This window comes from Sordaria macrospora, chromosome 5 (assembly GCF_033870435.1).
Source record: "Sordaria macrospora chromosome 5, complete sequence".
NCBI lineage: Eukaryota > Fungi > Ascomycota > Sordariomycetes > Sordariales > Sordariaceae > Sordaria > Sordaria macrospora.
The window spans coordinates 1,567,909-1,588,870 of NC_089375.1; the positions used below are offsets into that span (position 1 = coordinate 1,567,909).

Below are 20,962 nucleotides of genomic sequence, written 5' to 3' on the forward strand. Positions count from 1 at the left end.
TCAATTACCCACTAATAAAGTCCTGGCTCACCCAATGTCTGGACTTTGTTTTTTTCAGTAACTTCAAGAGGAAGAATAGAAAGAATGGTCTCCTGGTACGAATGCGGTATATCGACTGCAAAACATGTGAAGTCGTTCGCCTACCTGACGGGGAAGAGTATGTGGCCCTGAATTATGTCTGGGGCGACGTCTCAGCGACCGGCATGTTGAACGAGCAGCACTCTGACCCTGTGAGGCCCCCGATATCGAGGCTTTTTGTTTCTGAGAATGCTCCCGATGTCATCAAGGACGCCATCATGGCAGTCAAGAACATTGGACTAAGCTATCTTTGGGTTGACCAGTGCTGCATTGATCAGAATGACAGCACCAATAGAAGCATCCTGATCAAGAACATGGATAATATTTATGAGGGCGCTTTGTGACCATGGTGGCAGCCGCCAGCAAGGACTCGTCGTTTGGTCTTCCTGGTGTCGCTGTTGCTGGAAGACCAAGAAGAGAGCAATCTCATGTCAACATCGGCTCTATGTCGCTGATCGGATCTCTCCCCACCGCTCACGAAGTAATCTGTGAGTCTGTGTGGGCAACGCGTGGATGGACGTATCAAGAGGCCATCCTGTCTCGTCGCCTGCTCATCTTTACTGAGTATCAGGTGCACTTTGTGTGCCCAACACGCATATGGAGCGAAGATAGAGCTTCTCTCTGGAAGGATACTCAAAGACTAGGACACTTTTGTTCTTCGCTTGTGCCAAAGTGGTCGCAGATATTTGAGACTCATAAATTTCGAAGAGAAGACGAGGCTCTCCGGGGCAATCCCCAACATTCTGAACAATACCATTCAGAAGATGTCCGACGGATGCTCGGATATTTTGAACATTATTCGGCGAGGCATCTGACGAATGAGGAAGATGCTCTTGACGCACTCAGAGGCCTGCTGACCAGGTTTCACTTTTTCACATATTATGGACTGATTTTGCAAGACACACAAAACCGAGAAACACAGCAGCCGCAATACAGGCATCTCAACACCATGCCAGCAGAGTTTTTCAACTCTCTTCAATTTTCCTATCGGTTTCACCAGGGGGGAGATTGTGGAATCAGACGCCGACATGGTTTTCCCAGTTGGGCATGGCTGGGCTGGAATGCCCGGAACGGTGTGAGCTACCACAAATACGATCGGTTCTTAAGAGATTTGGACTACTGGAATTACAAACTTGAAGAGAAAGCAACCTTTTGGGCCGAGGACAATGAAGGTTCCCATATACCGATGGCAAATCTCCTCCGTCTGCCAGGACCTTCCTTGGTTAATTCGAGAGTCGTACCTGAACTGTCCACGTACCTATGGGTGGAGAACATGGTCCTCCAACTTCAGTTTTGCGATGCTCATAGTCGCCTTGGCGATCATCATCTCTCTCTAGAAGTACAATTCCATAACGGTGTACGAGGCCGGGCAGAATCGGTTTATGTGTCTCAAAAGCTGGATGATTCAGTTCCAGAGATTGGTCACAGAGGCCTGGGATTGCCTACTACTTTACCAATCCAAAGTACAACGGTCGGGGGGAACACATATTCGGAGGTTCCTAATACTAGAGTGGTCGGGAAATACAGCGTACAGAGTCGGTACGCTCGAAATCGGCGAGAGTTTGATGGAAGAGTATCAAGCTTTCTTGCGAGAGGTGCCCCATTCTGTTCGGAAAATACGACTTGGATGATCTGTACGGGTCACGGTACGTCGCCAAAGGGTCGTAAGAATAGGAAAGGTCTAGGCGCACCACCACCCCTTTTTACCTACACACACCCAAATTTTCCTGATTCTCGAAGACACATATCCATTATACTTCCACATCTGGTCGCAGTTAGCGATGGACTTTGGCCTCGGAAGTAATGCGGGCAGGGAATTCTAGAGGAGAGAGAATTGAGTATACCAACTTTGAGAGAATATCAAAATTCCATGGGAAGTCATAACCCAATGTGTTGAAACTTGGAATCTTTTTGGGCGTGTGTAGACGAAAAGGGTGGCGCGCTTAGACTTTCCCTAAGAATAGTCCGAACATTTTACGACCAGTACATCACAAATCTATTCGCCTTTATCATGCCTTCAGATCAAAACTCATGATTTTTCCTAATTGTGAGAGTCCCTGATGGAACCTGTCCGACGTGGGTACCAGGTTTTTTGACCCCTATAATAGCTTCGCAACAGCCTTTTCCAGCCGAAGTGAGGCATATTGGACAGTTCATATTCGGTTTTTTTTTGGTTTTTTTCGACTCCTTCTGCCGCTTTAGCTTTCTACAAATGATCCTTCCACCTACCCAAAATATCGGCGCGACCAACACATCCTCAGTGGTACGGCAAAGGCGACAAGTCAAGTCCTCCAACCGTAAGTTTGAACGAGTCGTTTCTATAATCACCGCCAGTGGTTAGCTCTTGCACACCCACCATAGACACTAACATATCACTCTCACCGAAGCCAAGGAAACATACCTCGAATAACTCCCCGCAGTATCCAAGTCCAATCGCCCGCGGATGCAATCCTCAAAGTCCACATCCGCCCAAATAATGCCCTCGTCATCCTCCCATTGGGGGCCAGCAAGCACATCTCCAAATGGCGAGACAATCGCCGAGCCACCGCGAGACACAAAGTCTTCCTCCGTCTTGGCACCGGTCGACCTATCAATGACAGGGATTTTGAAAGTCTGTCTACTGCCAGGCTTGGCTGTCTGAGCCGGAGCAGCTGAAGCAGCAGTAGAAGACAATGAGGTCTTGGGAGTCATGGTGGACACGGTCTCATCGTCAACTTCGGCTTCCGCCTCAACTTCGACATCACCTTGCTCGTTACAGCAGGGCAAGACGATCTCGTTACCATCTTCGTCGAAGACGGACTGTCTGCGAATCTTCTTTTGACGACCGCGGCTGCCGCTGCGGGGAGATGGAAGGGCAATTTCGAAGCCTTCCTCTGTGACGAGGGAGCTGCGTCTGCCATCACTGGTGAATGGAGAGGGGTCTGCGATGGCGCTGAAGTCAGGCTGTTGTTGCGGTTGGTGGGAGAGGACAGGGCGACCGTTGGTTTTGGCTTGTTGCTTTCCCCCATCTTTGCGCGCACACATGTTGGAGCTAACGACGAAGCAACGGCCTTCGATGGCGGCGGTCCTCATTAGGGGTAGCCATGTATCACGGCCGTCGGCGGTCGGGGCGAGATATAGGTTGATGTTCTGCGAGTAGAGCGATTGGCGGAGCATGGGCATGTAATTCTCCCAGCAAATGGCGGCGGCGAGGTTGATGCGGACGCCGCGGATGACGGTGCTGACGGCTCGGAGGGTGGCGGGAGAGCCTTGGGCCCAGACTAGGCGCTCAATGGCGGTCTGGTTTGGGAGTTTGGCGTTATGGTTAGCTTGCAATTCAATAGAAGATTCGCAAAGAGGATCAAAGAGGGGAAAGACACTCACAGGCATCACCTTTCTCCTCTTCCCAATCATGCCCATCTTCGGGCACACATAAACCACACTGCAATACAAGCTCCCGCCCGCCTTCTCAATACACCCCGTCACCAAGAAAACCCCAGTCTCTCGTGCGATCCGCTCCAACTCTTCCCTGGTCCCATCTCCTCTCTTGTTCTTCACCTTCTCCCCCTTGTCTCCTTCCTGTCCCTGAGCCCCCGGAATCTCATCACCAACTAACTCCCTCCGAACCCACTTCTCCAACCCGCCCGCTCCCCCTTCTCCAACGATATCCCCCAAATCAACCGCGGCCTGAAAATACCGGAGATACTCGTCCCTTCCCTCGGCCGAGCGAGAGCCCATCACGCATCCAAAGTTGGTGCCACGCGGGTAGCCGCCGAGGTAGGCCTCGGGGAGGAGGAGGATGTCGATGTTGTTGGAGGCGGCGCGGCGGGCGAGTTGGGCGATTTGGGCGAGGGTTTTGGGGGTGGTGGGTTGGGTGGAGGGGGAGGCGGTCGCGATGCGGATTTTGGAGGGTGCCATTTTTGCGGTTGTTGTCGGTACGAGGTGGTATTGGTGTTGGTGTTGGTGTTGGTGGTGTGGTAATGGAAGCTGGATAGCTTTTTGAATTCCTCCGTGTGGGAGTAGAGTCAGTACTACAAGTGAGGGGATGCAAGATAAACAATGGCTTTGAGGATCTGTCAAGAGCTTTATATACCAGTCGGAGCTTGTAGCTGAAGAGGGGAAGCTCAGAGTCCAGAGCTATTCCTATGAGGTTAGAGCTCCATGCATGCAACCAGCCCAGTCACCGTCACGATGACTCCCGTTCCCAAGCTCCAAGCGCGGGGGGCTCGGCTCTCTTTGATCCAGTTCGGCATTCATCAGCGTCACAGTTATTTGTCCCGTTTTCCCAAGCCATAGAGTTTCGGAAGCTCCCGGTCCCCCCACGGCACGACGTGAGTAGTGAGAGTCACCTTACCAACGGGCTGGACGTCGAAGTGGAAGGGAGGTGGTGACTGATCTGATGCTGCAGCTGGGATCAAGGGATGTTCGTGTTAGTGGTTACCTACCCCTGCTGCCCCCGCATTTCAGCGAAGGCCAAGGCGCTAAGACCACTGAAACGGAGTTCTGATAGGGAGGGCAATCGCGCTGGAAGAGGTACCGAGGTACCTGTGACGTAACAGTTTTTGACTCCCGTCCCGTCTGAGGACCTTGGTGGACAGCTCGAAGCTTCTCGGGAGGAAGCCGAACGCGGTGGATAGACTCTTCGAGAACATCAAATTCGCAATGTTTAAAGTGTACGTACCGTGACTCAACCCCTCCGGTCTTCGACGACTAGCCGTGTGCGGCTCTCTAAAACGGCTCCGCTCCGAACGACATTAGCGGAAGACGGCGGCCGGAGGTTCTAACCAAAGCCATCTTGGATCTTTACTAGACTAGATGATGAAAGAGTCACTAAATAAGATACTAGTCATGAGTAAACAGGTACGTACCTTTGAGACGGATGTCGAAGTTTCCAAAAGTGGAATGCACGCACAAGTCCACCACCCTTCCTCCTTCATGGTTTCGTGAGGGTATGCGCCCACACAAGATACGGATACACGTGGAAGAAACCCACAAGTAAGTTCCACTGCTCGTTCCTCATAACATTACCAGGGCATGCGCGCACACAAGACATATAGAAGTGCCTACCGAAATATATGTCTGCCAAATGGTAATGGGTTCGCTTCCCCTTGTGAATCTCAGGTCATATCCACGCCGTCCAGCGTTACAGATATTGTCAACTCATCCAACTCAACTCAACGCAACTCCAAGATTTTGAGCCGAATTGCAACTCAACCCCAGGACAACCTACCTCGACGCTGCAATTCAACTCGATAGTAATTCAGTTCGACGGCAATTTAGTTCGAAGATACTACTCACCTCGACGCTGTACCTTACCTCAACGTTACAATTCAACTCGACGGCAACTTCACTCGACGGCAACTTAACTCGACGGTAACTTGACTCGACGCTGCAATTCAACTCCAGACCTCAAGCCAACTTCCCCAGGCGTTTTGTATCACTAACTAGTTCGTTTTGTCCTATGGCCAACGTGTTATCTTAGCTTGAATATGCTCTAATTAGTCATGTAAATGCCTTTCCAATATGTGACAAGCTATTACCTTCTATCCTTGATGCGTTTTGTTGCGTCACAAAAGGGTATTCTTACTTTGCATGTTCTGTTTCAGAATTTCAATATGCTATATTGAATCTTCCTCATGTCTTTTCAATGTGTGGCTAGTTATTTATATTTTGTCATTGTGGGGTTCTCGACAGTTCGTGATGCATCTCGTCCAATGTGGTAGGCGTCGTGTCATGTAGTGAAGAGCTGGACATACTCTTCTGTTGATAGCTTTTCTATGCCTGAAGTCCAAATGGTGGTGGTGACTGAGAGAGAGTATTGCAAAGGGAAGTTGGTGGGAGAGAATGGTGTTGATCAAAGGGTAATGGCAAGATTTTGATGTGATTTGGGATAAGAATGGGTAAAACGTCAAGTGTCACGGAAACAAGCATGCAATGCCATTCCGTAATAATATCAAGAGATGGAATAATGTTCTGTGGGATGAAAAGAACATGGAATGCACGCTTATACAGCGATGTCACAGTTGAGCAACCAGTGACACCAAGAAGCCGTCCGGTTTGGATGGGTTCTATCACTCTGCTTTGTTTGGGGATGTTCTTTGAGCTTTTCTGTGCTTCCAGTTGGATGATTATATTATCTTGGCCACAACCTGTCATTCTAGTAAGCGTGGATGTATCGATGTTGACGCGGAGGAGCTTCAACATACGATGATTAGCTTGTCACTGGAGTCATTTGTAAGTTCCACTACGCTACAATCCTTAGCATCGTCGTTAGGGATATACAAAAGGCCCTCGGACGAAGAAGCGATGGGTATTTTCCACTCATCATTGTTAATGGTGCACTGGTCTCGTTATACACGAATGGGTACCTAATTAACATTCGTTATATACATTAGGCCGAAGATAGCCGGGAAAAAAAATATAGTATAGACATGGCAACTGTTTGTCCCGTTCTGGGCAGCACGAGCAGAGCCTGACCAAAAAGAGAGACGATGAAGAAGAAGAGAAGAAAGACCAACGGGAAAAAAAAAGCCACCCCTTTCTCCTCTACCTCGGTGGCCTAGGCAACGGCAAAATCTCCACCACCGGCTGCTCCGCATAGTCGGATCCCTTCCCATAATACCTGCCCCTCTCATAACTGCTATCCGACTCCGGCCCGCTGCAGTGATTCCAGCTCGCCATGCACTGGTTGACACAGACAAAACCCAGCAGCACATCCTTGCTCTTGGCCGACACCTGCCCGCGGAACTGGCAGTTGTACAGCTGCTTCTCGGCGGCGTCGATCAGGTCCTGGTAGAAGGCCCCCTGGGGGGTCTTGGACCAGTTGACGCAGCACCGCTTGCTGACTTGTTCGAGGCAGATGGACCAGTGGCTGTTGTCCTCGGGTAGCATCTCGGACTGGTGCGGGAGGATGCCCCGGACCAAAGTCTCGCAGACGGGCACGTCGGCGCTGTGTTTGCCGGAGCAGATTACCGTGTTGGAGCCGCACCGTTTGTGGAACTTGGGGCCGCGGCGGACCTCGGGGTCTTTGGCGTCGGTGTTGGTGGGTCGGGAGGCATTTTCATCGGTGGTGATGGAGATGTTGTCTTTGAACCTGCGTTGTGAGAAATGGAGGTTAGTAGAGGTATGGGAGGCAAGGTGCAAGGTGCAAGGTGCAAGGGGAGTTGGCTGGACGTACCACGAGACCAGACCAAACTGCATCTCAGCTTGGCCGGCGAGAATTAAGTCGGGGTCATCCTCTTCGTAGAGAACAGCACCGGAGACGAACGAGGCGAGGAGGGCCGTGATCGTAACGAAAAGTTTTATTGGAACCATTTGAAAAGAGCCCTCAGGGGCCAAAGAAATACTTAGTTCGAAATAATCTCTCGAGGTCCAGTTCTTGTAGCAGTTTCGCCAAAAAGAATAGAAGAGGAAAGGAATTCCAATAGTGGATTTCCGTCCAGAGACTTGTATTTGTCCGGAGAAAAAAGTTCAAGTGCAGCTCGGAACCTACTTTTGGCCGACAGGGGAGAAGAAAGAAATTGTGCGAGGAAGGAACACCGACCAAGGAGGGCAGGAACAACCGTGCAGATACTGATCTGGCATCATCAAGAACCAGTCTCATTTTTTGTGCATATAATTTATTTCGGGCTTCGGTCCCGGTCCTTTGCATCTCCTTCGGCGTTCAAAACATGCAGGCATGGTGGCGAGAATTCTCAAGAGTTCCAGGCCATTCCGTCTACTGCCGGAAGGCTACCTTCCATCTCGATGTGCATCATTCACGAATTTCGTATGCTTGTTGCTGCACTTCCTACCTCTACCAGCCACATGTCGACGTCCATGTCTTGATGTGCAGCCAGTGTGGTTGGAGATGAACAATTGCGCTCGGGGATTTTGTAAATGACGAAGATCCAGGTCAGCGTTCTCCTTCCAGACTGCTAGTTCATTCCGTATCACAGCAATGCAATTTCAGTAATAGCGTACTCCGGAGAACCAGTTGTTTTATTCTTTGTCTATCTCTTCTACATCTCTCATTTCGATATCTTTATCCTCCGCAATACGAGACCTCCTCCTCTGCTGTGTCGAGTCCTGCAGCGAATAAAATGTCCTTCGTAATGATGACTCAGATGATGAAATGCATCAGAGACCATATGGTAATGCTGGTTGAATCAGGTGAGAAGAGCTTTGAGCAGTCCTCGTCAATCCTATGAAGCCGGGTGTGGCGGGTCGCGACAAGTGCTGCCTCTAGACGTGTGAATAGTCGAGACTGGGCAGAGAAAATTCCGCATGAGGTGGTTGTTCCTGATCGAGACGTAAAGTTCTTGTCCGAAGCCATCATCTTCCACTGCCTTGTGGTGGATGTTCTCAGAGATGAGCTCAGGCTCGCTAGTTACCGCAGCGCGCTTTCCGTTGTTGTTAAGAGCGGGCCCGTGTGACCGGCTCAGCAGGACTTCGTATACTGGCCAATAGTTTTTGGGGTTGCGGCAACTCGCAATGCCAGTTCGGATCCGTTGGTTTTTGAATGACTGACAGGTGTGTCGGATCGTCGTCGCGAATGAAGATCCGAATATGGCCTGAGCCAGAGAATAGCGCCTCGGTCTTTGAGGTATATATTGAGGGCAGCGGGCAAGAGCAAGTGTGCATGAAATGCTGGCTTCGAATGGCGACGAAGAGTTTACGGGCGAAGCGGTCGCCCTCTCGATCTTGTTGCTCACGGAAAATTGGTGATTCCTCTATTAAAGAAGGGACAATGGGAGTTAATAGGTTGTGGATAGGTTGTGGTATATTTGGAGTGTAGTGCGACCGCGAGCGCGGCGCGGAAAGCGTAATCTGATCATCTTGTGAGTGATGACGTGCTGTGTTGTTGTATTGATGGGATAGTTGTAGGCAATGTCATCATCGCAGTTGAAACGAGAGCACTCGGGGATTGATGTCGTCGGATCGCCTTCGGGATATTGGCCACTACCAGTCGTCGTTGGCCTGATACTATAAAGTTGAGATGAAAGGTCAGTATATAGACTTTCACAATGAAAGAGGCACTGATCCAAAGCCACTTACCTCTATCTTTCATGGCGTCTCTCTTGAGATTCGAACCGTCTTTGGGTCAAGGTGTTGCTTGAGCCCTCAAAGGCACATGGATAGCCCATGCATTTTCTCTTGGTCCATTGTCAAAATAGCTCGCTTGTAGTTTGCTGGAGATACGCGGTGCCGGATGTCTACTGGCGAAGACTTCTTGTCCTGAGTCCAATCCGATCAGTACGTGTGCTTGGGTGTTTTGGCGGTACCACAAGACATAAACAGATCCATATGACACATAATGTCTGCCGCCGGGTGCAAAGGGAAAATTTGTACCTGTCATGAATACTGACATTTGCTACGCAGGGCTTTGAGAATAGTCGGAGATGCGAGTGGTTGTTGGGGTTGTTGTTGGGTTTGTTGCTTGAAGATGAACAGGGAACAAAAAAAAAAAAGAAGAGAAGATGGGGGAACCGATCCTTATATACCCGTTGAGGGGAGTGCTCACAGGAGTCACGAGCCCATGATTTGACAGGGAACTCACCTTCTTCAAGAGAACTGATATGAATGTCCTTTCCGTGATCCGTACAGAATTGTGATCTTATGTTTCCAAACTTGCTGTCTGCGACATCATCAGGAAAGGCTGGCCTTCATCGTCACCATGGACCTTCTCCTCTCTTTGCAGAGTTTTTTTTTGCTCCTTACGTCAGTCCTTCTTGTTGGGGAAGTACACTTCGGTACAACCCCTAATACCTCACCCGTTTGATGAGGTAGGTTTACTCACTGGCGGCACTCATGTGGTTTCCATATAGAAACCTAAACAGAAAATGGAAGAATGCCCGATCAGGAGGTGATCTGACAGGTCCTTTGCGCTCCTGAGCATCGGAATCAGGCAGGTACACCACACCTCGTTGTAGACGTTATGTTAAACGTCAGCCATGAAGGAATTCAAATGCTTGCAACTGTTAACGGGGCAGGTGCGTGGTTATCGATGAATGAATGGGCTTTAAATGATATGGCTGCTTCGATGTATCTCGAAGTCCTTTGGCACTTTCTTGATGTCCAAGCGCCATCGTCCCTTTCAGTAATGTGGTATGATGATGGTGCCTTGATAACAGAAGTAGGAAGCAGTGACGGTTAAAGATGGGAGGTAAGTTGATGTGATTGCGTGGACTTGACAGCTCGTTTAGCGGTAGTGTTTCCAAGGAGGCATGCGCTTCTTCGTTAGAGGAAGGAACGTTGACAGAACGTTCGAGTGCCCGACAACTTAGCGGCACACGTCGATCAACCATTATCTGAAAGGAACTGGAACAACACCATTTGAAACCGATCATGAACAGAACCTCTTGTTGCGGCCTGTCGTGTAACGGAATGGAACTTGAGAGTGATCGATGAAGTCCCCATTGTCCGGGACTGCATTAGGGAAGGGAAGTGCGAGGGTAAGGGTTGGAGGCGGTGACAAACTGACCCAGTGACTTGTGGATCTCTCCGCATTTTGGTGCTCAGGCCCACTTTATGCCAGGCACGGCGAGGTCCACTCACTGTTAGCGGGAATTTAGCCCTGCATTCGCGCCCTGATTTGGTGGACCGGATCAGTGGTTGCAGTCACCTGAACACCAATTCAGTCAAGTCTCCGTCATCGTTGCAGTCGCTGTTATCGATTGGAGGAGCACTCAATCAGCCATCAAGACTCTTCGTCCCGTCTCTCTTCTCCGCCTCTTCTATCCTTTCTTCTCTTCAATCGGTGAGACGGGTATTTTGTCAGGATATCTGTCGCGGCTCTCCTCTCGTCGATACAACATCTTCATTTTACCATCTCTTTCCACCTTCTACTCTAGGCTTGGGTCCGAGCCTGTGACAATGCAACCGCAGCATTCCGACTAAACACAAACAACCGCGGCCTTCCCAAAGAGAGCAGGCCCTTTTCACCATCTCTAACTCCATCGATCCATCAAACCCATATTCCCATCTCTCTTGCTCGATCTATCTTCCACGACTTCACAAACAGCGACCAACATCGTTGAAACCGCCGAAATGGCATCACCAACCCTGGCTCCCAGGCCAGATCAAGGCTCTCCCTCGACACCTCTCCTCCAATCCGATTCGGCCTCGACCATCGGCCCAGCCTCCTCGCGCGCCTCATCTATCCGATCTATCTCACCGTCTCGACGTCGTCACCACAATGGCCGTACCTCCCGAGCCGCGGCTGCCTCAGCTCGAAACCTCTCCTTCGCTTCGGCTTTGCTCTCCTCCCTCTGCGCCGGCTCTATAACTATCTTCAGCATGTACGGCCACATCTTCCAAGAACGTTTACACTACACCCAGTTCGAGGTCAACGGGCTGTCGAGCGCCGCTTCGATTGCCACCTACATGCCCGTGCCATTGTTAGGGTACATGTGTGATCGCGTAGGTCCAGGACCGCTGTCGTTTGTCTCAGCGCTGTTCTTTGCGGCTGGATATGGGCTGGCTGCGGGGGTGTATAAGCGGGAGGCGGAGGCGCCGGCATTGGCTGATGGCGAGGATACGAGTGGGTTGGCATATTGGGCTATGATTGCCGCGTTTGTGTTTATCGGTGTCGGAACATGCTCGATGTACATGAGCGCTGTGGCGACGTGCGCAAAGAACTTTGGAAGGGGGAAACATCGTGGGTTAGCGCTTGCAGTACCTATCGCGGCGTTTGGACTGAGCGGGATGTGGCAGAGCCAGCTGGGAAGTCGTGTGTTCTATGAGCGATTTGCGGATGGGACAAAGGGCGATTTGGACGTGTTCCACTTCTTCCTCTTCCTTGGCATTCTGCTGTTCGTAGTCGGTTGCCTAGGCACATTCGGCTTGAAGATCGTTAACGAGGAGGATCTCATCGATGAAGCTGTCGAGGAACTGGAGCGCAGTGGCTACCTGGATGGAAGCACATTCCTTCAGGGCAGCAGGACCGCCGACAGACCCGGCTACGGCGCCATAGAGCAATCTCCCCTCGACATGGAAAGCGCCGGCATTCTCGACCCCCACAAGGCCGACGACACCGACTCCGAAGAAGAAGACGACAACGCCCGCATCAGGAAAACCTGGGTTCTCAACGCCGAAACCCGCCGCTTCCTGACCGACCACACTATGTGGTGCTTCGCCCTCGGCTTCTTCCTCATGATCGGTCCCGGTGAGGCCTTCATCAACAACCTCGGCACCGTCATCAAGACGCTCTACCCGCCTCATCTCAAATTCATCGGCGAACCCACCAACGCAGCCACCCACGTCTCCATCGTCGGCATCACCAGCACCCTCGTGCGCCTCCTCACCGGCTCTTTGACCGATCTCCTCGCTCCCAGCCCGCAGGCCCACCACGTCCAGATTACATCCTCTGGAACGCTCGAACGCAAGCGCTTCTCCCTCTCTCGCGTATCTTTTCTGCTCTTCTTCGCCGTCACCCTCTCCGTCGGCTTGGCCGCGCTTGCTTCAGGTTGGATCCAAAACCACGGCGAGCGCTTCTGGGTTGCCTCGGGCTTGGTTGGTGCTGGCTACGGAGCTGTGTTCTCTCTCACTCCCATCATCATCACTGTGATCTGGGGCGTTGAGAACTTTGCGACCAACTGGGGCATCGTGGCCATGTTCCCCGCTCTTGGCGCGACGTTTTGGGGCCTGGTGTACTCGGCTGTTTACCAGTCGGGCGTGGAGAAGGCTGCTTTAAACCAAGGAGGGGAGGAAGATCAGTTTTGCTACGGGAGCGAGTGCTATGCGTCCGCGTTTTGGGCGATGGCGGTTAGTGTTTGGGTTGCCTGCGGGTTGGTGTTGTGGGCTTGGAAGGGGAAGAACGGGTGGGCACAGAGGGGGATTGTGGTCTAAGGTGGATCATTATGGGAATAAGGGTCTGGGAATTTGGGAGCATATACGGGCATAATCTGACGTTTTACCTACGGGTTCTGGAGTTTGGCATGGTACGGGATCTTGGGTCACTGGTTTCACTACATACGGGACCTGACGTCCAGCGGCTAGTTTTGCATATTTTGGGTATTTTGGTCTGTAACGTACCGTGCTTTACCGCCTTCATATTGGGGCCAGTCTGTTTGAAGTATTCACCTTGATACCGTGACTGCCATTATAATCGCAAGTTGCGGCCGAACAATCATCAAAAATCGGACCATATCAGTTCAATCGGGTATGGTGTAGCGGTAACATCGTTGACTCTCACTTCTTCAGGAGTGACTGCTCTCTCAACAGCCCCGGGTTCGACTCCCGGTATCCGAGTCTCACAACACAATCTTTTTGCCTTTTTTGAGTTTTTTTTACTCCTCCGTCGTTGACAAAATCCTCAACCCTTGAACCTGACCACACTGACCTCAAAAAGGGGCTAGCCGACTGGATCCCACAGTGTCTCTGCAACCGCGCAAGCACTGTCTCCTTCTGCAACCGTGCGTTCGTTCAAGCGCGGCAATTGACCAATTGGGCATCGACTTTCCCCAGTTTATTTTGCCATTCTCACTCAACATCTTGTGAGTCTTGAGTCCTTGCTCTTACTCTCACAGATATTTCCAAAAACCTCACACCTACCTGCTGAGGTCTTCAAAATGGGTACCACTGAGGAGGCAATCCCAGGTATAGTTGAGGAACCGGCTACTGAGGCAGGCCCGGCCAAGACTACATACACCAGCAACAAGAAACAAAAGAAACCAAAGTCGGGAACCGACGAAAAGAGCACCATTCACCATGAGCACGCCAAAGACCCGAGAAAAGCCCAGGATGATCAGGTTATGGGTGTACGTCTGCCGCCTTTTCAACCTCCTTCCATCTCTCACAACCGGCACTCACACTCACACTAACACACATACACCACAATAGACAAACAACTCCTCAATAGTCTCCAAACGCTCCGTCGAAAAACTCTACTACCCCAACGAGCCGCACTTCTTCCGCTTCTTCGTCAAGAAATTCCAGCGGCGCGCACCCTTGATCAACAGAGGTTATCATTTCCGGTTGCACGTCATTGATGTCCTAGTCAGAAACTTCCTGCAAGACCAAAGGACTGGCTCAGAAGCGGAGGGAAAGAGGAAAGTGGTGGTGAATTTGGGTTGCGGAAGCGATGTTTTGCCTTGGCAGTGTTTGACGAGGTATCCTGATGCTTGTGGCTTCGGAGCAGCAGGGAAGGGGGATGGAAAGGGGAAAGTGAAGTTTGTGGATGTTGATTTCCCGGATCTTATTGAGAGGAAGAAGAGGACGGTTTTGGAGACGCCGGAGCTGCTGGGGATGTTGACGGGGGTTGAGGTGCCGGTTTTTGAGACTGCTCCTGTGTCTGCGACTGCGACTGCTGGTACGGAGACGGCAGTGGCTACGACTACAACTACGGCTGCCACTACGGAGAGCAAAACAGCAGAGGCCACATCAACAACACCATCGACCGCAAACTCTACAGCTACGAGGAAACCCAAGAAGACCCCCAAACCAAAGGACAAATCCAAAGCCGCCCGCGCTCCCGCCCCCACCACCGCACCCACGGGTATCGTCCTCACCAGCGACCAATACGTCCAAATAGGCTGCGACCTGCGCGACCTCTCCACCCTTGAGGCCTCCCTCACCAAAGCCGTCGGCGGCGATCTTTCGGCATGCACCTTCCTCTTCGTTGCCGAGGTCTCGATCACCTACATGGAGACCCCCGGCGCCGACGCCGTCATTCAATGGGCATCTACCCTCGGCGACTCCGAGTTTGTGCTTCTCGAACAACTCCTACCCTCAGGACCTACGCACCCGTTTGCGTCCACTATGCTCTCGCATTTCCATAAACTCAACACGCCCATCAAGAGCGTAGATGTTTACCCTACGGTAGCTTCGCAGGTGGAGCGGTTCCGCTCTCGAGGCTGGGGTGGTGACGACGGCGGAGATGTGCGCGTTTGGACGCTGTGGGAGGCGTGGGCGGACGAAGAGGACACGTTTGTCAATGCGGCTGAGAGATGCAGGCTGGAGGAGGTGGAGCCGTTTGACGAGTGGGAGGAGTTTGCACTTTTTGCGAGCCATTACTGTGTGGTGAGGGCTCGGACGGTGGCTAGAGGGGAGGGGCAGGGACAGACTGAGAAAGAGAGGGGGATCCCGAACGGAAGGGAGTTGGGCTTGCCGGTTGAGAAGGTCAAGGTCAGGTGGGATGATGTCCCGGGCCAGAGGGGTCAGAGGAGGTTCGCGGCTGGGGCGGTGTTGCCGTCTTCTTCGAGTTCCGAGAAGAAAGAGGAGAAGTTGTTGAATGTGATGGGCTTGGGAACGAAGAGCAGGTTGCAGAATTGTGATGTTTACGGTTCGAAGAACGCCGATGTTGATGGTACCGAGGAAGAAAAGACGGCGATGCCGTTCACTTTCCGTGAAGGCGGGCCTTCAACGAGGATGTGTCACACACTGACGGATCGCGGCAACGCTCAGCTTCTCGTCGGAGGACGGGCGTCGCCCTCCACACCCCTCAAAGATTGCTGGCTGTTGGAGAAGAGTAACGGCAATGAGGGCGAATGGGCGTGGAAACGCACCCATGATCTCCCGATCCCACTCTACAGGCATTCTGTCACGAGACTGGGGAAGACAGATTTGGCACTGCTCGCCGGTGGACGGGGAATCGCAGATATCTTCCCTGACTGGCTTCTTTATGAGCCCAAGCTCGGCTGGATTAGATGCGAACTGGCCGGTGACGTCAAGCCGATCTCTGTGTATGGCGCTACGCTCACTTGTCTCCGTCAAGAGCAGGCCTCATTCTCTGGCGTTTTTGCTGGCGGCTTGAGCGATGATGGCCTCATTGCTGATCAGCTTCTCGCATGGAACCTGGACTTGTCCAACAGCAGCAAGCCGGTCGTCCGGTTTGTTCCGCTACAGGTGAAGTCTGGCGCTGGCGGCTCCGAAGAGGCACTCTCCCGTCAACTTCTTGCTAGGTTCGGCGCTTCTTGCCTGCCCCAAAGTCAAACTGACTTCTTGGTTCTTGGTGGTGTTATCAAGAACCATCTTCTGGATCTAGAAGACGAGATCGTGTTATGCTCGTTGGACGGCACCGAACTCGTAATCACGCAACGGCTTGTTGCTGAGGCCGCAAATGCTGAGACACCATCTCACCCAGGCCCTTTGCTGTTGGTTGGAACTTCTCCCGTTGTCACACCGGACGGTCGCTGCTTGGTGGTCATGGGTGGCGGAGCAACATGCTTCTCCATGGGAACTTTCTGGAACAAGGGTATCTCGACTTTAGAGCTACCTCTGCTGCCGGCTGCAAGGGAGAATGGTGATTTGGCCGCCACAGCACATGGCTGGGCGCATGAGAAGACAGTCGACATCATCCCCGGCGAGCCAAGGAGTCTCCCTCTCCGAAATCAGGCAACCGACATTGCTGATGGCGACGTCAATGGCAGCGTAAGCGTACGCACTCAACCGATTCCCCGGGTCAAGTTGGAAAATGCTGAAGACTTTGCCAGGATCGTACGTGAGGGTCGTCCGGTGGTTCTGGAAGGCCTAAATCTGGGTGACTGCGTATCAAAATGGGGGAACGGTGACTATGTTGCGGAGAAGGTTGGAACAGATCGGAAGGTAAGTTGAGCCAGGGCAAGCAAACGATGACAAAACTACCTTGACCATGTCCATGACTGACAGACAGTCCTTTCCTAGGTCGTAATCCACGACTCCACGACACCTGCGATGGATTTCACAACGAAGAATTTCCGTTACGTGACGACCGATTTTGGCGATTTCATGAAGCGCGTCGAGAAAGGGGATCGGCTATATCTGAGGGCGTTGTCGACTGAAAGCCCGACAGAGAAGCCTGCTGTTCTGAGTGACGACTTTTCTTTGTTGGCCACTGATTTCGTGTTGCCACCTGAGCTGGCTCTGGTAGACGAGAGGCTCTTCAGCTCCGTGCTACGTGTATCTGGACCAGTAAACATGTGGCTGCATTACGATGTAAGTCCTCCCATCTCGTATCGCGTATTGGTATGTATTCTAACACTCGACCAGGTCATGGCCAATGTGTACTGCCAAGTCGGTGGCTCGAAGCGCATGATTCTTTTCCCGCCGTCCGATGTTGAGCACCTCAGCTTTGCTCCGGGGGCATCGAGTTCGAGCATCGATGTCTTTTCTACTCTTTTTGGGGGGTCGAGTGATTCGCGATACTTGGCTCAAGTGACACATCCTCACGAAGCTGTCGTGACTCCAGGAGACGTCCTGTTCTTGCCCCCACTGTGGCTGCACACGGCAACCCCTACTTCGGACAGCAGCATTGCGGTAAACGTCTTCTTTCGCGATCTCGACGGCGGTTGCTATGCAGCTGGCAAGGATGTGTATGGGAACAGAGATCTGGCGGCGTACGAGAAAGGCAGAATGGACGTGACTCGTATCGCAAACAGCTTCCAAAAGCTGCCGGCTGAGGCGAGGGAGTTTTATCTGTTGAGACTCGCTGACGAGCTCCGGAGGAAGGCAAAGGGAGCCCAGTAGAGGAATGGATTGCCAGTTGTCTTTGGCGATGTAGGCCGTCCAATGCCTGGATTCTATCTTGGCCTGGTGTCACAATACGCCAGTGGTATAATACCGTAAATACGTTCACAACACTAGCATTCGGGGAAAGCCCAGATGTTTAGGATACGTCCCCACAACCTTGGCGTGATACAAACTGATACACCAGCCCATGAGCTTGTCGTCCGCCTCTAAGTGATTATGGGCGTATCACAGGAACAGTTACCACCCAGCAAAGACTGCCAGGTCTCTTGACGTTGCCTGTCGTCTCGTTAACATAGCGCTATATGCTATTACTGGTGTTGAGATGGGATGGGGTGGTAATGACACCCAGAGAGGAAACGTAAAAAGAATGCTGGGACTCTCGAACCCAGTTACAGCGAGTGTTGAGGTCGGTATACCTTCTCCCTACAAATGGCTTGGTTTTAGAGGGCATGGTATCGGCGGGCTTCTTGGGGTAGACGTTGTAGACGGCCTCGGCGACCTTCTCGTAGCCTCGCGGAGGGGCTTGTATGACATGGCTTTCCCCGAGTTCCGCAGCCTTGTTCAACGTTCCAACAGCCTTCATCGTGTACTCCAGGCTGCCCTGACATTGAAGGCTGTTCGGTTTGTAGATCTTTATTCCGCATAGCCAATCCCGCGACGGCAAATAAGCCGGACAAGCAAGGCACATGCGGAAAGGGACAAAGCTGACAGGCTGACCCCTTCAGCAATGCAGTGGCGGGAGGAGGGCGTGGAGGGTCATCGTTCGCGCCAAGCAGGGGATGGATGTGTTGTGTTGTGTTGCGTCCGGGTCAAGATGCGATGTCGTGTTGAGGCTTCGAGGTTATCTGAGTGTTAATTGGTACTTAAAGTGCAAGCATTGGCCCCAACAGAATTGACAAGCAATATTTTCTCCGTTCAATCTTTTCTCTTCTAGCTGAGGTTGTGACTGCCGCTTCTACAGTTGGGCAACGTCGTGAAGTGCTCTTTCCTCGATTTCTTTTTTAACCTATATGCGCTTTGCCGAGTGTGGACAAGGTTCCCTGTATTGGTTGCATAAATTGCGGTGACCATCATGTCACAAAGATTTCGCGATGAGCAACGATCAGCGCAAATTCCACGCGATAAGCTGTAGAGTCGAGGTTCTTGCTTTTGTATTCTTCTATCATTAATCGTTGTTCCTTATCACGCACCCTTCACGACGTTTGCACAGGCTCAGAGCACCTGGACGGCGTACCCGGTCGTGGACGGGATGTCATGGATTGTGCCTTTTTGTCCTTAACTCCGAAGTCGCGCTAGTGTAGAATCGTGTGCGCGGTGACGTCTCGTGGGTCCCTCTCAAACACTTTCGGCCCTGTTATCCTGGCTGGTAAGCGCTATGGAGCCCCTGACAAGCTGGGGTGTGGGATAGAGGGGTACAAGCACCGCTGGGGATTGGTACTTGGCCAGTACCGGACCCGGGAATTACCGGACCAATTTTTTTCTGCTGGCGTCTCTGATTGTTTTTCCGCAGCGCCGGCCTTTCCACCCTCCCGTGCCTCCGTATCCACCTCCACTCTCCAAAAAGGCTCAATCGCCAACCTCCGTCGCGAACGACTTTCCCGCCCGATTGCTCTTTTTGCCCTCTTTTCCTCCCCGTCAACCCATCTCCACTCAGTCTTTGTCGTCCAAACCCAGATATCCAAAATGGCCAGCTCTACCCCCAAGGTCGACGCCGTCGTCGAGAAGGCTAAGGCCGCTGCTGCTCCCCCCATGAGCGCTGCCAACCTCTATGCCCGCTTCGCTCTTGCTGGTGCCATCTGCTGCTCCGTCACCCACGGTGCCCTCACCCCCGTCGATGTGTATGTTGTCCCGCCTTGTTCACCCACCGTCATAGGCATTGGGCGCATTGGATCCCACAGTCCACTGGCCTTGTCCCGTAGATATCACGAACTGCTGCTGACACGTCTGCGTAACAATAGCGTCAAGACTCGCATTCAGCTCGACCCCGCCACCTACAACAATGGCATGATCGGTGGCTTCCGCAAGGTCGTCCAGACCGAGGGTGCTGGTGCCCTCCTCACTGGTATCGGCCCTACCTTCGCTGGTTACTTCCTCCAGGGTGCCTTCAAGTTCGGTGGTTACGAGTTCTTCAAGCAGCAGAGCATCAACTTGCTCGGCCTCGAGACCGCCACCAACAACCGCACTGCCGTCTACCTCGCTTCCTCCGCCGCTGCCGAGTTCTTCGCCGATATTGCCCTCTGCCCCCTTGAGGCTACCCGTATCCGTCTCGTCTCCCAGCCCACCTATGCTAGCGGCCTCATTGGCGGTTTCGGCAAGATGCTGAAGAACGAGGGTGTCGGCGCTTTCTACGCCGGCTTCGGACCCATTCTCTTCAAGCAGTAAGTTGCACTATTGCCTGTATGGCGGTCATGGTAACATTCATCTGACTGGGTTTTCAGGATCCCCTACACCATGTCCAAGTTCGTCGTCTACGAGAAGGTCGCCGAGGCCGTCTACAACGTCTACCCCAAGAAGGACATGTCCGACTCTGCCCAGACCGTCGTCAACCTTGGCTCTGGTCTCATTGCCGGTTTCGCCGCTGCCATCGTCTCCCAGCCCGCCGATACCATGCTTTCCAAGATCAACAAGGTAAATATCCCAGACAATCCAATACCTAGCCGGATTATGCTAACGCGCTTGCTCTCAGACCCCCGGTGCTCCCGGCGAGTCCACCACCTCCCGTCTTGTCAAGATCGCCAAGGAGCTTGGCCTTAAGGGCTCTTACACTGGTATCGGTGCCCGTCTCTTCATGGTCGGCACCCTTACTGCCTTCCAGTTCGCCATCTATGGTAAGTTTCCTCCTATCCGTGAAAGGGGCTTGTGGCAGTATTGGGAATTCTGGGTGGTGTTGGGTTGCCGTTGCGCGCAACCCAAATTATCAACCCCCGCCCAAATCCCTCTACCACCCCCTCCTATCACAACACTGCCAGTAGCACCAAAAGCCTATGCTAACCCTAACCCTAAAAGGCGACGTGAAAAAGACCCTCGGTGCCACCGCTGGTGTAGAGCTCGCCAAATAAACGCGATTCTGAACCATTTAGGAACGTATAATGATGGGGGAGGAGTTTGGGGATAATGGGTGGGAGGTCAGCAACAAGGGGAGCGGCTTGTGGGTCCACTCGGTTGCTAGGCCAACTCGCCAATGAACAAAACAATCGGGGGATGTGTTTAGCATTGCAAGCATCTCCTCGTAGAAAGATTTCCGGTCCTTGTTGAGCATTTAGACGTTTGGCCGCTGGGTTTGGATTGGCTACCGGAAAAGTTTGCAATGTCACTTTTTGTCGTTTCGCAGCCTTTTCAATATTCTTTAGGCGGGATCTACGTTGCACGGGGTTCTTTCATTTGTCGTTGGCGAAGTGCTTGACATTATAGAACTATAGAAATAAAGGATTGAGGGCTCAAGACACTTGCTTCCTAGTCTGCTTGCTGTGTGTACGAA

The 20,962-nt window shown here is 52.2% G+C and overlaps 5 protein-coding genes and 1 non-coding gene across 6 annotated transcripts; 4 read left to right on the forward strand and 2 right to left on the reverse strand.

The window, feature by feature from the left end:
• Positions 1 to 1,952: 1,952 nt before the first annotated feature.
• On the reverse strand, positions 1,953 to 4,756 carry SMAC4_04139 (uncharacterized protein). Its single transcript, XM_003346658.2, has 3 exons — positions 3,442 to 4,756; positions 2,480 to 3,357; positions 1,953 to 2,396 (listed from the first exon to the last, which is right to left on the reverse strand). The coding sequence occupies exons 1-3, from the start codon at positions 3,973 to 3,975 to the stop codon at positions 2,336 to 2,338; spliced, it is 1,473 nt and encodes a 490-aa protein (XP_003346706.1). The 5' UTR covers positions 3,976 to 4,756; the 3' UTR covers positions 1,953 to 2,335.
• Positions 4,757 to 6,351: 1,595 nt separating this feature from the next.
• Positions 6,352 to 7,449, reverse strand: SMAC4_04140 (uncharacterized protein). Its single transcript, XM_003346659.2, has 2 exons — positions 7,235 to 7,449; positions 6,352 to 7,150 (listed from the first exon to the last, which is right to left on the reverse strand). Exons 1-2 carry the CDS (start codon positions 7,369 to 7,371, stop codon positions 6,604 to 6,606), a joined length of 684 nt encoding a protein of 227 aa, XP_003346707.1. The 5' UTR covers positions 7,372 to 7,449; the 3' UTR covers positions 6,352 to 6,603.
• A 3,628-nt stretch (positions 7,450 to 11,077) lies between these two features.
• Positions 11,078 to 13,124, forward strand: SMAC4_12604 (uncharacterized protein). Its single transcript, XM_003346660.2, has one exon. It carries the CDS (start codon positions 11,086 to 11,088, stop codon positions 12,883 to 12,885), a length of 1,800 nt encoding a protein of 599 aa, XP_003346708.2. The 5' UTR covers positions 11,078 to 11,085; the 3' UTR covers positions 12,886 to 13,124.
• A 70-nt stretch (positions 13,125 to 13,194) lies between these two features.
• SMAC4_13799 lies at positions 13,195 to 13,287 on the forward strand. The gene is made up of 2 exons: positions 13,195 to 13,230; positions 13,253 to 13,287. It is a non-coding gene; the product is annotated as a tRNA-Glu (tRNA).
• A 320-nt stretch (positions 13,288 to 13,607) lies between these two features.
• SMAC4_04141 (uncharacterized protein) lies at positions 13,608 to 18,395 on the forward strand (the record flags this gene model as incomplete). Its single annotated transcript, XM_066090062.1, has 4 exons — positions 13,608 to 13,796; positions 13,879 to 16,581; positions 16,660 to 16,950; positions 17,005 to 18,395. The coding sequence occupies 4 exons, from the start codon at positions 13,608 to 13,610 to the stop codon at positions 17,479 to 17,481; spliced, it is 3,660 nt and encodes a 1,219-aa protein (XP_065947148.1). The 3' UTR covers positions 17,482 to 18,395.
• A 722-nt stretch (positions 18,396 to 19,117) lies between these two features.
• On the forward strand, positions 19,118 to 20,922 carry SMAC4_04143 (uncharacterized protein). The gene is made up of 5 exons (XM_003346663.2): positions 19,118 to 19,322; positions 19,443 to 19,862; positions 19,923 to 20,112; positions 20,171 to 20,312; positions 20,491 to 20,922. Exons 1-5 carry the CDS (start codon positions 19,168 to 19,170, stop codon positions 20,541 to 20,543), a joined length of 960 nt encoding a protein of 319 aa, XP_003346711.1. The 5' UTR covers positions 19,118 to 19,167; the 3' UTR covers positions 20,544 to 20,922.
• The last annotated feature ends 40 nt before the right edge of the window (positions 20,923 to 20,962 follow it).